General features: G+C 42.3%; 1 protein-coding gene across 1 annotated transcript in view; it reads left to right on the top strand.

The window, feature by feature from the left end:
• The window catches only part of ANXA2 (annexin A2), a 44,256-nt gene extending 32,363 nt beyond the window's left edge, over positions 1-11,893 (top strand). The window contains exons 5-13 of the mRNA XM_004687726.2: positions 532-645; positions 3,693-3,783; positions 4,673-4,752; positions 6,009-6,068; positions 7,199-7,292; positions 7,859-7,954; positions 8,403-8,461; positions 10,427-10,549; positions 11,534-11,893. Coding sequence (XP_004687783.1) covers positions 532-645; positions 3,693-3,783; positions 4,673-4,752; positions 6,009-6,068; positions 7,199-7,292; positions 7,859-7,954; positions 8,403-8,461; positions 10,427-10,549; positions 11,534-11,593 — 777 coding nt within the window. The 3' untranslated portion in view covers positions 11,594-11,893. The remainder of the gene's footprint in view (positions 1-531; positions 646-3,692; positions 3,784-4,672; positions 4,753-6,008; positions 6,069-7,198; positions 7,293-7,858; positions 7,955-8,402; positions 8,462-10,426; positions 10,550-11,533) is intronic.
• Positions 11,894-13,191: the final 1,298 nt, after the last annotated feature.

Consider the following 13,191-nt stretch of genomic DNA (forward strand, 5'->3'; position numbering starts at 1 on the left):
GCAGAACAGGCAGATTGAGAAATACACTGCTGAGGGGAGCAGCAGCGGGCCGGCCAGGAGAGGTCTGCCAGCCATGTGGATCTCCTCCGGGGACAGGCGGGGATGGAACTCATGTGGAAGTGACTTAAGCTTCTTAGTGCAGTGCTTTAACCTGCTGCGCCACCTGGGAGGGCCCTCTGCATATATTTCTTAAGGTTTCACTGTTACCATTAACACATACTGCAGGCATATTGTGCTCAAACTCCAAGTTCTCTGAGAACTTATTACATACTTCTCTGGTTTTCTTTTAATGACTGGGAAGGAGGCCAAAGCAGGTTGGATTTTTAGGGAATTTGTCAGAAGTCTCAGCTTGACCTCTGGGTCTATTTTAGGGAATGAAGGTGAGGATAGTTTGACCCACAACTCACAGTGGTCAAAGATACTCAACCTGCGTTAGAAACAGCTCCCTCACCCTTTTGTTCCACTCACTAGTTTTAAAGTGAATGTTGGAAACCAACCACATTTCCTATGTTCTTGCCTGTCTTTCTTAAGGAACTTGCATCAGCACTGAAGTCAGCCCTGTCCGGCCACCTGGAGACGGTGATTTTGGGCCTATTGAAAACACCTGCTCAGTATGATGCTTCGGAGCTGAAAGCCTCCATGAAGGTACACACGTGTGAGATGCAATCTCTGTCAAATCTGCCATTAATATTTGTGAATTACAGCATTCTGAGTGTAATTAGGTGATTTTCAGTTTTGTTGGATTCTCATTTGGAACCATTTTTTTTTGAATGAAGCTATAAGTCTCAGGATTTGTACCAAAAATATTTCAATTACTTTTTTTAAGACTGTAAAGAAATTTCATGATGCTGAGAAGTCAGTTACAGCTGCTACTGCTTGGCACCTGGGCAATTGGAATACCATTTGGAAAAACTACTTCCTTGATTACACTTCCTCCTTAAAAAAGAGTTGTTGTGATATTAAGGCAAAAGTGAGACTCACAGCTTTTGTTAAGTGAAGCTGACAAGTTCTACCAATGCTCTGTTGGGTGTTTCTTCTGCTGACCTCCCCTTTGTCAGTTCCATCATTCAAATTCAGGCAAAGTGAGAATATTGCAATGCATAGGAAGGGTGATTTCAGACAGTGAATGGAACCTGTGTTTGGTTGAAATTATCAGAACACGTTACCTTTTGTTTTTCTTTTGCAAAGTTATTTTGAACATGGAATTTAGAAAATAGTAAAAATTCCAGATTGGAGTTTAGTGCATACCTACGACATCACTTATTATATAAATGCATTTATAAACATGGGCAAACAATGCATTTTATTGCAAAGCAGAGAATCCTTTTCATAGAATGCGCCTGCCACACTTAGAATAATCTGATACTGCCCTCTGCTGATAAAACTGGGGAAAGCCTCCAGAGTAGTGGGGGTGATGCTGTACTTTGGATTTTTAGTTCTAAGTATTGTTTTTTGTGACCCACGTGTTTTTTTGTGACCCCACTGTTCCTGAAATATGAAGAGACCCAGCTGTAAGTCTGTCATCAGAGCTGAAGTCACAGTTCAGTTGTTATCCCTTCCTCCAAGAGCAAGGCAGCTGCATGCACCGGGCATTTCAGGGCCTAGAGCTGGGCATTTCAGGGCCTAGAGCTTGATAGGGCTGCTGAAAGATTTGCTGTGAAATCTCTTTTCTTCTTTCAGTTCTCTAGTTTAGCCCAAGTTGTGCTTCATGTATTTGAGTGATCCTGCTCAGTTTCCTAAGTAGGCTATGTTTCAGGGATGGTATAATTAAAAAATGATGAAATGTCAAATACATTTAATGATTCTGCCTGATAAAAAAGAAAGACCCTGAAAACCGAGTCATGGGACCTCTGGAACTGTGGATGAAATAGGCCCTCCTAGGTATTTTCTGCCTATCATCACTTCAGATCAGTTTATCCTGTTTTCATCAGGAATCCATTTAGTTATGTTCCTGTGATTTTGCTAGTAATATCTGTTACTAGGTATTAATGACTTGAAATTGGACCTACTTGAACAATCTCTCACTTGTATTTTATACAATTGGGTCCAATGAAAGAAGCTTTCACTGCTAAGTCTTTTACCTTGTGCCAGCTCTTCCATTAGCTATTACAGTAGAATGCCCTTCTGAAATCCATACAACTGAAGTGACATCAACTGAACTATTCTTGAAAAAAAAATCTGTTTGACTTCTGACAGTACCAGTAGCAGTATCTGCCATATGTTACTGTAGAAGTTGCCCTTATAATGGAAATTGTGGACAATCTGTGAAAAGCTTGGGTCTACTTTTAAAAATTGCAAGATAAAAAATATCTTTGACTATAGAGATGAAAACACTATTAGAATTCCCGAGATACATCAGTGATGGAAGAAAAAATCTTATATTGCTGTTTTTGTTTTACCTTTCAACAATGTCAGGATATACCATTTCTTCCAGTGCATGCATTGATTTTAGACTATGTTTTTATTGTCCTTGAGAGTGAAACATTGACCCCTAAAATATTTAAAGACCTGATGGTCATTCTATAAATCTTTGTGTAGAATGTTATATGGACTTTTTGCTAAGAAAGGAAGAAATTTTGACTTTGTCAGAACCTCTACAGATCATGATTAAAATCTCTGAGGAGGAGGAGACATTGACTCATAGAGTAGATTAAGAATGAATTTCAAAATTAACCATTAACCTAAGGCTTAACTAATATTACACAAGCCACTTTTTCAGGGACATATAAACTCTATTAAATTTAATTAATAGCTGACATACTTTTCATGTGGATAAGTACGTTTCTTATTGTATTAACACTTTGTAATTGATTTACATTTAAAACAGTTGTAACTCTACTTAGTTCAAAGTGATCCTTCCATATTCGGGAAGACAAGTATTAGAGAATGATTATTAAATCTTGACTTTGATCATGAAGCGAGCTTTGAAATACATGTTTCATTGAGCCCTTTCAAGCTCTCTGGCACACTGAAAAGTGTATATATTAAATTTGAATACACTGCCATCAAATTCTTACTCCTTAATAAAGTGTTGGTGTCTGGGTTTATTTGGCAGTTCATTATTTCCTCTTGCTTCCCTAAAATGCCTGGAGAATGCATAGTAATCAAACAAAAATGGAAGTACAAGAATAAAATTTTAACATTAACCCAATTTTACATTTCAAAGAGCTGAAGCTAAAAATTTTATCTTAGCTACACCTTTCCCTGCTAAAAAAAGAGTCTTATTTCAGTGTAATGATAGTGGTAACAGGTGATAACATAAAAGCTCTGTATTCCTGTATTTTAAATTGCTGAATAGAACTGTTTAATGAAGAAAATTTATTTTCCATTTGTTAATATAATGGTTGATTTTATAGAAGTTGGAAAATAAACAAAATTAAGAAGAAGAAAAAAGTTAATTCCTTTTATAAACCGTCACCAAAAGGCAACATTTGGGTGCATTGCTGTCACTTCCATATATATAATTGTGCTCACTTATGCCATAGTATATTGCTGTAAAGCATGTTTAAAGGGATAGAAAAATAACATTACTTTGTGCTGCAAAACATTGTATAGACCCCTCAGTAGGAATGCAGAAAGGAGCATGTTAGTGGCTCTAATCCATGCTTGCAGTTTACCTGCTTGAGGCTAGAGAAATGGACTAATGGCCAAGAGGACTTTCCCCACTGATGATTGTGCTGCTTGGCATACAGGGCCTGGGAACTGATGAGGAGTCCCTCATTGAGATCATTTGTTCGAGGACAAACCAGGAGCTGCAGGAAATTAACAGAGTCTACAAAGAAAGTGAGTAGCCCTATTCCATGATGCCTCCCCTCCGCCCAGTTTCTGTGACCTCATCACGGTACCTGGGTTAGTGCTTGGGACAGGATGCCCGGATTACATGTGCAGAGGGTGTCTGCCACTTGGACTACAGGGTGGGATTAGGGATTGCTGTGTTCCAGGTTCTTCTCCACCACCTCCTGTGGCTGGGTTTTGAGTAGTAATTTCAATTAGAATTTCAACAAAGAGATAGACAGGAAGAAAAGGAAAGAAAGATCTGGTGGGTAGTAGTGAAAGTATTATACATGGATTTCATTTATTGGGTGTCTCTGCTTAAGAGGTTTGCACTCTAAACAATGGATGATTTTGACAACCCAGCCTGCACAGGAGAAATCTGAGGCTGTGAGGAGGATGAAGAAGGCAGCTTATATGTGTATGTGTTATTCTATTTCAGTATAGATGCTATTTTGAATAATAAAATATAAGTTTACTCTAAAGTACTATTTAATTCTTACTACTTTTTGCCATTGTATGCATTTTTTCAGTCAGTGAGTAATGAAACATAACTAGTTGTGTGTGTGCAGTCCTCCATATTTTTTCATGTTCAAAATGAGTTTTCATAGTCAAGAAAGTTGGGATCTATTTTAGTGACAAAAAGTGACTAACTGATCAAAGGCGAGCTTGAGGAGTGCTGATCTTTTCTACCCCCATTTTTCCTTTGTCACTGATAATGGCACTGTCCTTGGTTTTAATGATGTAAAATCATTCTAGAGAATTCACCTTCACCTGGGCGGATAGATTCATACTACCACAGTTGTTTCTGTTTTCAGAGATGTAGTAGGGCAGGGGGTGTTTGGGATGTGTGACAGACTGTACAGGCAGGAAGGTAAAACCAGGTGTGTTGTTTTCCAAGTGTACAAGACAGATCTGGAGAAGGACATTATTTCTGACACTTCTGGTGATTTCCGCAAGCTGATGGTTGCCCTGGCAAAGGTTGGTTTCTGGTTTATTTCCTTGTCCTTGTCCCCTCACCCCACCCCCACCCTCTTGTCCCCTTGGGAATTAACTCAGTCCTCTCTGCCTGCATCAGAATTCCAGGAGCATTTCCAAAAGTGGTTCTATGCTGTCACTGCAGAGCTTGCGGTTTTCTATAATAGGATCTCTTATCCCGAGAAACCACATGGTCAAGCGGACTTGGAGAATAGGCAGTTGTGAAGTCCTGGTCTGGGTTTATGTGCCAGCCCTGGCCTCAGGACCCAGAAAGGTCACTCTGCATCTATCAATGGTCACTAAGACCCAGTGGGGAGCAATCTCATTTCTTTTACATGCTTCTACTTCTTAAGAGAGGATTTGCCACATAGTCTTATTCCTTGAGAGAGGGTTTCTGGTTGTTTGCTAATTTAACAATTCAACAAGAATTTTCCTTCTAAGTGAATTCTGACCATTGTACAGCTTAACATCAATGGCAGGGCAGGGAAGACAAATAATTTTTTCTGGGAATCCTGGTGAAGTGATTGATTAGCATGCTGTCTGCTCACATCTCCATTGCTGCAGTAAGACTATGCCTCTCCCCAGCTCTCCTGTCTCCCACCAGCTCTCTGCAGTGCCACCCACTTAAGATTTTGAAATCCTTTTTATTCCCCTGATCAAAACCCATTTCTTCTGCATCAAATCCAGGCTCTCAACTGACTTTAAAACTTCTCTGTGCTCTGGCCCTTTCTAACTTAATCTTCCTCTTCAGGAGTCCCTTCTACTTACCCTCTGGTCTAGCTGGGCAGCTCCTCACCCCCCCACAAGCCTGCTGGCCTCCATCTTTGTGGTCCTCCTGTGTACGGTGTGCCCTCCCTGTCCCGTCCTCCAGCCTCTGCCTCCCTCATCCTTCGAGCTTTACTTCAGCCATGAGCTGCTGTTCACAAACTGCTGACTGTACTCTCTGACAGATTGCTCCCTCACTTGCGTTTCAAGGCTTCTCAGAGACATAGATTACCTTTTATTTTTCGTTGTTTTATGCTGTTTCTCCACTGGGTTGTAAGCTCTCTGAGGGAAGGAACTAAGTATCATTAACTTTTATTGGAGGGGGAGGTTATAAACGGCTTTACTTCAAAGTGAAGGAAAATTTAAGTGGGTATTTATTCAGTAAATTAAATAACGATATATGTATGAGTGGGAGGGAAAATAACGTTTTTTTCACTTTTAAAGTATACAAAGAAATATATTTGATGTTCTTAACTTTTGTATTGTTCCTATAGGGTAGAAGGGCAGAGGAGAGCTCTGTCATTGATTATGAACTGATTGATCAAGATGCCCGGGTAAGTACTAAGGTTTTTGGTTTGAGTTTCTATTTTTTGGCAAGTCTCTGGAGAAAGAGTCTATATAATTACCTATCCTGTGTGACAAATTGCCTCCAAACTTAAGACTTGAAATAATGCACATTTACTCCTCCGTGTCTGTGGGACAGTAGTTAGGAGTGGCTTGTGGGGTGGCTCTGGCTCAGGGCCTCTTGGGAGATTACAGCCCAGGGCTATAGTCAGAGGGCCCAGTGGAGTCCAGAAGGTCTACTTCCAAGTGGTCCCACCAGAGGCCTGTTGGCAGGAGGTCTTCCTGTCTCCCCAAGAGGGATGTTTGCTTGTCTTCTTCATATGGCAATGGGGAGTGTCCGGAGGGAGTGACTCAAGAAAGAAAGCATGTGGCAGCCAGATGCCCCTCATGGCGTCATCTCGGGATTCACACGCATTCACTTCTTTCATGCTCACATGATCCACTTTAGGAAGCAAGACATTTCAAAGAATTTGGTGTTTCAATTTCTCTTTCTGGGAGTAATCGTTTTTACAAGGAAACCACCCCCGCCTGTATTTCTTGCTATCCACTGTCAGATCAATACCTTACTCACATACTCAGGCTTTGCTTTTAAGAAAGTGCCTGCTTCTGCAAGGTGTCATCTAGCTATGCACATGGTTGTTCATTGCTGCTAATGAACAACCTGGGGAAGAAGAAGAAGATGGTGGAGGAATAGCTAGAGGTAGGAAAACTTACTGCTCTTTGCAGTCAGGGGAAGTGTGGGCAGTAAAGGGTCTTACTTCTTTTCTGGTGTATAGCTGTTTTGTAGGTTCTAGCCCTACAACCACTGAGATTTATTTGTTAAGGTGATTCAGATTACTATAAGCAATATGGCTTTCCAGAGGGTCAACATCTATCTCAAGCATTTCATAAGAGCTGCAGAACAAAATTTAATTCATTTTAGTTTGAAAATTCAGTACATTTCACACAGTACTTTGAATAGGTCAAGAAATAATAGAAATTGGGTTTAATTCATTCTTGCCTATCGTGCAATCATCCTTTCTCATTTTGAGAATATATGTTTTTGGGTTTTCCTGACTGACTTTTTTTATGACCTCGCTCTGGATTATGTGACTAACTTTCATCATTGATTTACTCTTAGGACCTCTATGATGCTGGAGTGAAGAGGAAAGGAACTGATGTCCCCAAGTGGATCAGCATCATGACCGAGCGGAGTGTGAGTCACCTTCAGAAAGGTGGGTGCTCAGCTCCGAGGCCTTAGGTCTTAGAGCCTGGGCTGAAATGACTCGTCCTGCCAGGCAGGCTCGGACCTAGGGTCGGCCTCAAAAAAGTTCACTTTCCACATTGCACTCCCAGGTCTCACCATACCCATCCACTCTTCCCTTCCATTTTGGATCTCTCTTTCTCCTAAGTATTTTCCCTGTTTGGGTCTTTAGTTTTCCACTCCTTGTCTGGAGATCATTTTATGTGGTCATATTGGCTAAGTGATGAACTTGGCCGAGTGCTTTGTACTATTTCTCATGGTTGCCAGCTAGAATGTGTTCCACTCGGGAGATGGAAGTGATCAACCTATGTGACCTGACCATAGCTTGATCACCAGACAGGTGCATGGGGAGGCTGTCCAGGGCAAACTGGAGTAATGTCAGTTTCGGTCCTTCCTGGCATCTCTTCACCCTTAAGGATACTGTGAGCATCCTTGTTGTTGTTGTTGTTTTTTAATCATAGTGTATAACAACTCTGTGTAATCATAGAGAGTTTTGCCATGTGGCTCTGTTATAATAACATGGTTGCCTTCCCTCAGTATTTGAAAAGTACAAGAGCTACAGCCCTTATGACATGGAGGAGAGCATCAAGAAGGAGGTCAAAGGAGACCTGGAAAATGCTTTCCTGAACCTGGGTAAGCAAGTATGCTTCCCCATCCTTTGTGGGAATCAGATTTCAGGGAACTGAAGCAGAGGAAGTATGTGCCTGTCCTGTTACTTCACGTGTATTTGGGAAGTGAGCATCTCCTGTTGTGATTTCGGTGGTTTTCATAATCTGTATACATTTAAGATATGAAACCAAAGAAGGGCTTAAATTGGTAGAACAGAGAGTTGCCCAGGAGGGATAAAATAATAAGGCGGTGGGGGAGGGAAATCGATGCTACTTCCATTTCTAAAGTCCTCACAGTACCCTGGTTTAAACACAGTGGAGCTCTGTCTCAGAGGGTCCGTGGTTTTCTTTTAGTCTTCCCTACTTTACAGGCCATTTTTGTCATCTGTTTTGGACCCAGGGCAGGGCCTCGCCCCATAATGGTGGAAGAGAGAGGGGAAGCTGAACCACTGACCCCTTTTTTTCCTTCACAGTCCAGTGTATTAAGAACAAGCCTCAGTATTTTGCTAGCCGACTGTATGATGCCTTGAAGGTAAGGAGGATTGACTGAGAGGTTTGTTTTCATATTAGGCCCTATTTTTTTTTATACCCCAAACTAAGTCTTCCTGACTAGAGGATAGAGGAAGTTCCCACTACCTAATGCAGGGGCCCCAGTCAGCTGTGGCATCTGATGGATGAGAAAATCACAAACCCCTCCTCTGTCTCTCCCAACTATTTGAACATGAGGTTGTGTACAGGAAGAAAATAAAGTGCCAGCAGGGGAGAGAATGCCAGTTGGTAATTGTGTGTGATTGCTGTTCAGAATTCTCAGTGAGTCCTTCCTTTTAGCTGGGAGTAAATATAAGCCAGGAAGGGAGAGATTATTAAGCACTCACCGTTAAGCAGACATCGTTATTTGCTATACTGTAAATCGTTATCCAAAAACCTGTTAGGCTTGTGTTACTGTTTTCTTTATACACAGGAGACTGGAGCTCAGAAAGCTTCAGCGTGCTTAAGGTTACACAGCCAGATTTGAACCTGAGACTACCTGACTACAAAGCTAGCACTACAACTCACCTTCAAATGGACCATCTCCTCACAATCTCATCCCACTTTCTACACTTCAAATGTGCTTTGTGTTTCCTGGTTTCCAGGCAGTGGAAACAGTAGAAGGCCACTGTTTTTTTGTATCACCCACTTGTGCACTCTGCATTTTTTTTTTTATAGTTTATTTTTACATCATTTTGTACTTTTTTTTTTCATCTCAATTGTAATCCCTGTGGGTTTCCCATCACCAAGTCACCCATGTGCCATCACCATAATCCCGTGCATGCCCCCCCCCTTTTTGATCCCACTCCCCACTCCACCCCCACAAAATGTCTCTGGTATGTATGGCTGTTCATTATTCTTATTATTTTCTCGCCTGGTCCATTATACTCCTGCTATGAGTGAAACCATCCGATATTTTTCTTTTTCTTTCTGCCTTATGTCACTAAGCATGATCTTTTCCAGCTCTATCCAAGTTGTTGCAAAAGACATGTGTTTATTTATTTATTTTTGGTTGCTGAATAATATTCCATTGTGTATATGTACCACATCTTTTAAATACAGTCATCTACTTGTGGGGCACTCTGCATCTTTTGTCTCTTTGTGGGGTCCATGACTATTCCTTGGTGCCTTTGGCCTGAAGCTCTGAGTAAATTCAGTAGTCCTTGTCAAAATTGCTCAGGCAATGAAGACAGTGGCCCAGGCACATGCTCTCTGAGCCTCTAAGAGCCAGGAGGGTTTTGTTGTGTGGTTAACCTTCCACACTTCTTGAACTGTGCTTTGTACATGTTTATTGAATGCAGAGAGTGGGGACTTGTGCTGATTTCTTCCTGATGTATTTGGAATTTCCCAAGATGTTAATTTTTCTTTCTTTTTTTTTTTTTAAGGATTGATTTATCTATGCATACATACAGAACTAGGGTACAGGCGAGAGGTGCAGGGGCGGTGAGAGGATTCACCAGAGACAAAGTGGGGAGCAGAACAGGCCAACTGACGAAGTACACGGCTGAGGGGATCAGCGGGCGGGTCAGGAGAGGTCTGCTGCATCATGTAGGTCACCTCTGGGGCGAGGATTGAACTCATGTTGATGTGGCTTTAGCTTCTTAGTGCTGCGCCACCAGGGAGGACCAGTGTTAATTTTTCTTAAAGGAGCAGATGCATATAGAACTGGGGTACAGGCCAGAGGTGCAGGGGCTGTGAGAGGATTCACCAGAGACAGAGTGAGGAGCAAAACAGGCAGGTTGACAAAGTACACTGCTGAGGGGAGCAGCAGGTGAGCCAGGAGAAGTCTGCTGTCCCATGTGGGTGAGCTCCCTGGCCTGCAGATTGAGCTTGTGGTACAGTGGCTGTGGGTAGATTCATAGTGCTGAGACTTAACCCCTTTTACCCCCAGAGAGGGCCCCACAGATTCTTTATTTAATGATTCATATTGTCACTGAATCGTAACTTGGAACATCAACTTGACTTTCAGGGCAAAGCAGCTCGCGATAAGGTCCTGATTAGAATCATGGTCTCCCGCAGTGAAGTGGACATGTTGAAAATCAGGTCTGAATTCAAGAAAAATTATGGCAAGTCTCTGTACTCCTACATCCAGGTACGTCCCCCCCAGGGCGAACTTGGCTTTGCCCCACCATCCAGAAGAAGATGGCAGGGTGGTGATTTTCTGTCCTCTTATTCACTGGGAAAGAGATCTAGTTATCAGCCACCTGGGATTTATTTTGAAAGTGCCCTTTATGATGGGTCCTGGACTCAAAACAATCAGCAAATATTTTCTGCACCCCCAACTCTGCTATTCTATAGTGATAAGTGGTATTCATGATGCTGATCCCGTGAGACTTGATGATATCCTGGACACTTCTCAGTTAAACTTTACATTTTATATAGTTCCATTTCTTGAAAAACCCTCTGTGATAGAACTGACAACATTTTGTTCCTCAGAACTCCCATCTTTTCCAGCCACTTGGTCTCTGTCTATTCCATATATGAGGAGTGACTGCCTTCACAGTTACTACTGTGTATAGTTCTGACAGGCTTGCAGCTCCTCTTGTAAAACCTGCTACCATTTACAAAGGCATGACAGTGTTCACCAGGGGTGAATTTAAAGGTGGGGTTAGGATTTCTGGTTTATTGGGGTATATATTTAAAATCTAGGGACCAGTTAGATTCTTAGTCATTGTTTTCTCACCTCACTAGCTTTTTCCTCATGACCTTAACAATCCATGAAAAAGCACAAGGACAGGAAAGAACCCAGACTCTTTGGGAGGGTGAAGGCCTTGGAGAAAGATGGTGGCTTTAGACCTCACTGCCTTCAGAGCAGTGACTGTGGCTCCTGGGCTCTGGTCAAGTACTGTGTCAATTCCCCTGTGCACTGTCTCTGCTTTGGAAAGTCTCCCTGAGGATTTCACCCATGAGAGCTTGGGTATGGCCTACTAGGCTTCTTTGTCTGGACAGGTCCCATAGTCTTCTTTTTGTTAACACTGAGGAGTTTGGGGGTGCTTTAGGCCTGCTTATAAGTTATTGTGGAGTTTGGGTCTTTTTCCTGACAGTGAATTTCCTTTTTCTCTTTGGCCATTTGTAGCAAGACACCAAGGGCGACTACCAGAAGGCGCTGCTGTACCTGTGCGGTGGGGATGACTGAGGCCGAGGCAGCGCGAATCTCCAGGAGTGGAGCTCTAGGCTTCCAGCTAACAGTTTTAGAAAACTCAGCTTATGCTAACACACCTGTGCCCCTCCCTGTGAAGATGCCCTTAGCATTGAGCCCTCCCTTGTTTATGTAGTCAAAGATTGCCTGCATTTTCCCATCTAGTAGTCTCTCCTTTTAGGCAAGGAAATGAGCATTCCAAGGACTTGGAAGAGAAATTTATGATGTGAAACACTTTGTGTCTTGTGTATTGTGTCATAAACAGATAAATAAACTGAATTTTTACTTTAGACAGTATCATTTTGTTGACCTGGCTTTTTTTTTTTTTTTTTTCCAAAAGACATATTTATGTATACAAGATCTGGGGTGCAGGCCAGAGGTGAGAGGAGTCACCAGAGACAGAGGGGCACAGGCAGGTTGACTGAAACACATTGCTGAGAGGAGCAGCAGGTGAGGCAGGAGAGGTCTGCTGTGCCATGTGGGCCAGCTCCCTGGCCGAGGATCAACTCATGGCTGCGGACAGCTCCACAGTGCTGTGCTTCAACCCCTTGTGCCATCGAGGAGGCCCCTGACCTGGCTTTCAATTTAATTGTTAAAAAATTAAACACAGCTAAAGGTTGTGTTCAGTCGGTAAGGCTGTCCCCTAGAAGAAAAATGCTCTATAGCTATGCTGTTCTGTATGATAGCCAGATGTGGTGATTTACATTGAAGTTAATTTAAATAAAATGAAGTTTAAAGTTCTGCTCCTCAGATGTACTGTTCACATATTGAATGCTCAGTGTGCACTGTGGCTAGCAGCCGCATATCCGACAGCTCAGCTAGGAAGCATTTCATTGTGAACGAGAGTTGTGCTGGGTGTGCTGTGTGCCCAGGGGGTGAGGAGCCTATGGAGTTAAAAGCCCCAGAATGGCCTCTCATCTGCTTATTTTCCTACAGATCAATAAGGTGAAAATAAACATTTTTGTGGTGTCAAAATAGGAATGGGATGGGGGAGAGGGGAGGGATTCTTCTTAACAAGTATTTCTAATGACTTGTAGAAATTTATAACATTTTGCCTTCTTGCCTAAATTTCTAGGATTCACCTGTCAGTGAATCAGCTGGCAGCTTTCTTTCAGAGGAAGCCTAATAAAAGTGTGTCCTTCATACTTATTAGAATTGATGCCCTAACTTCCAAAATTCACTTTTCCATATGGCAGAGTTCAAGGAACTGTGTAAGTAAGAAACAGTACATTTCTGTTTAACCTTAAGTGATGGTGTTGAACTCAGAATTGATTAGGGGGAGGCTGTCAGGAGCAATGTTTCAGGAAGTATTTAGACTTAAAAACCATGGGTTTCTGGGGGTAAGGGAGAAAGGAGGGTGTTAGAAGGAGAAGGCAAGGCTGTTCAGTGTAGTGGGCAGGCCTTTGCCCCCACAGTGTCCAGGGCAATCTGACTGTTCATCTGGCTTTTTGGGCCCCTCTAGCAGGCACAAGGGAAGTCCAAAGAATAAATTCGAACAAGAGTGGCTCCTGGAGAACCATTCCAAAGGCTGCCGGCTGCCACTTACCTGTATGAAACAAAATTGTCTAGCATTTTCCAAAACTAACAGAAAGGTT

The sequence above is a fragment of the Condylura cristata genome, unplaced genomic scaffold (genome assembly GCF_000260355.1).
Source record: "Condylura cristata isolate star-nosed mole 26May11 unplaced genomic scaffold, ConCri1.0 scaffold00023, whole genome shotgun sequence".
Classification (NCBI taxonomy): Eukaryota; Metazoa; Chordata; class Mammalia; order Eulipotyphla; family Talpidae; genus Condylura; species Condylura cristata.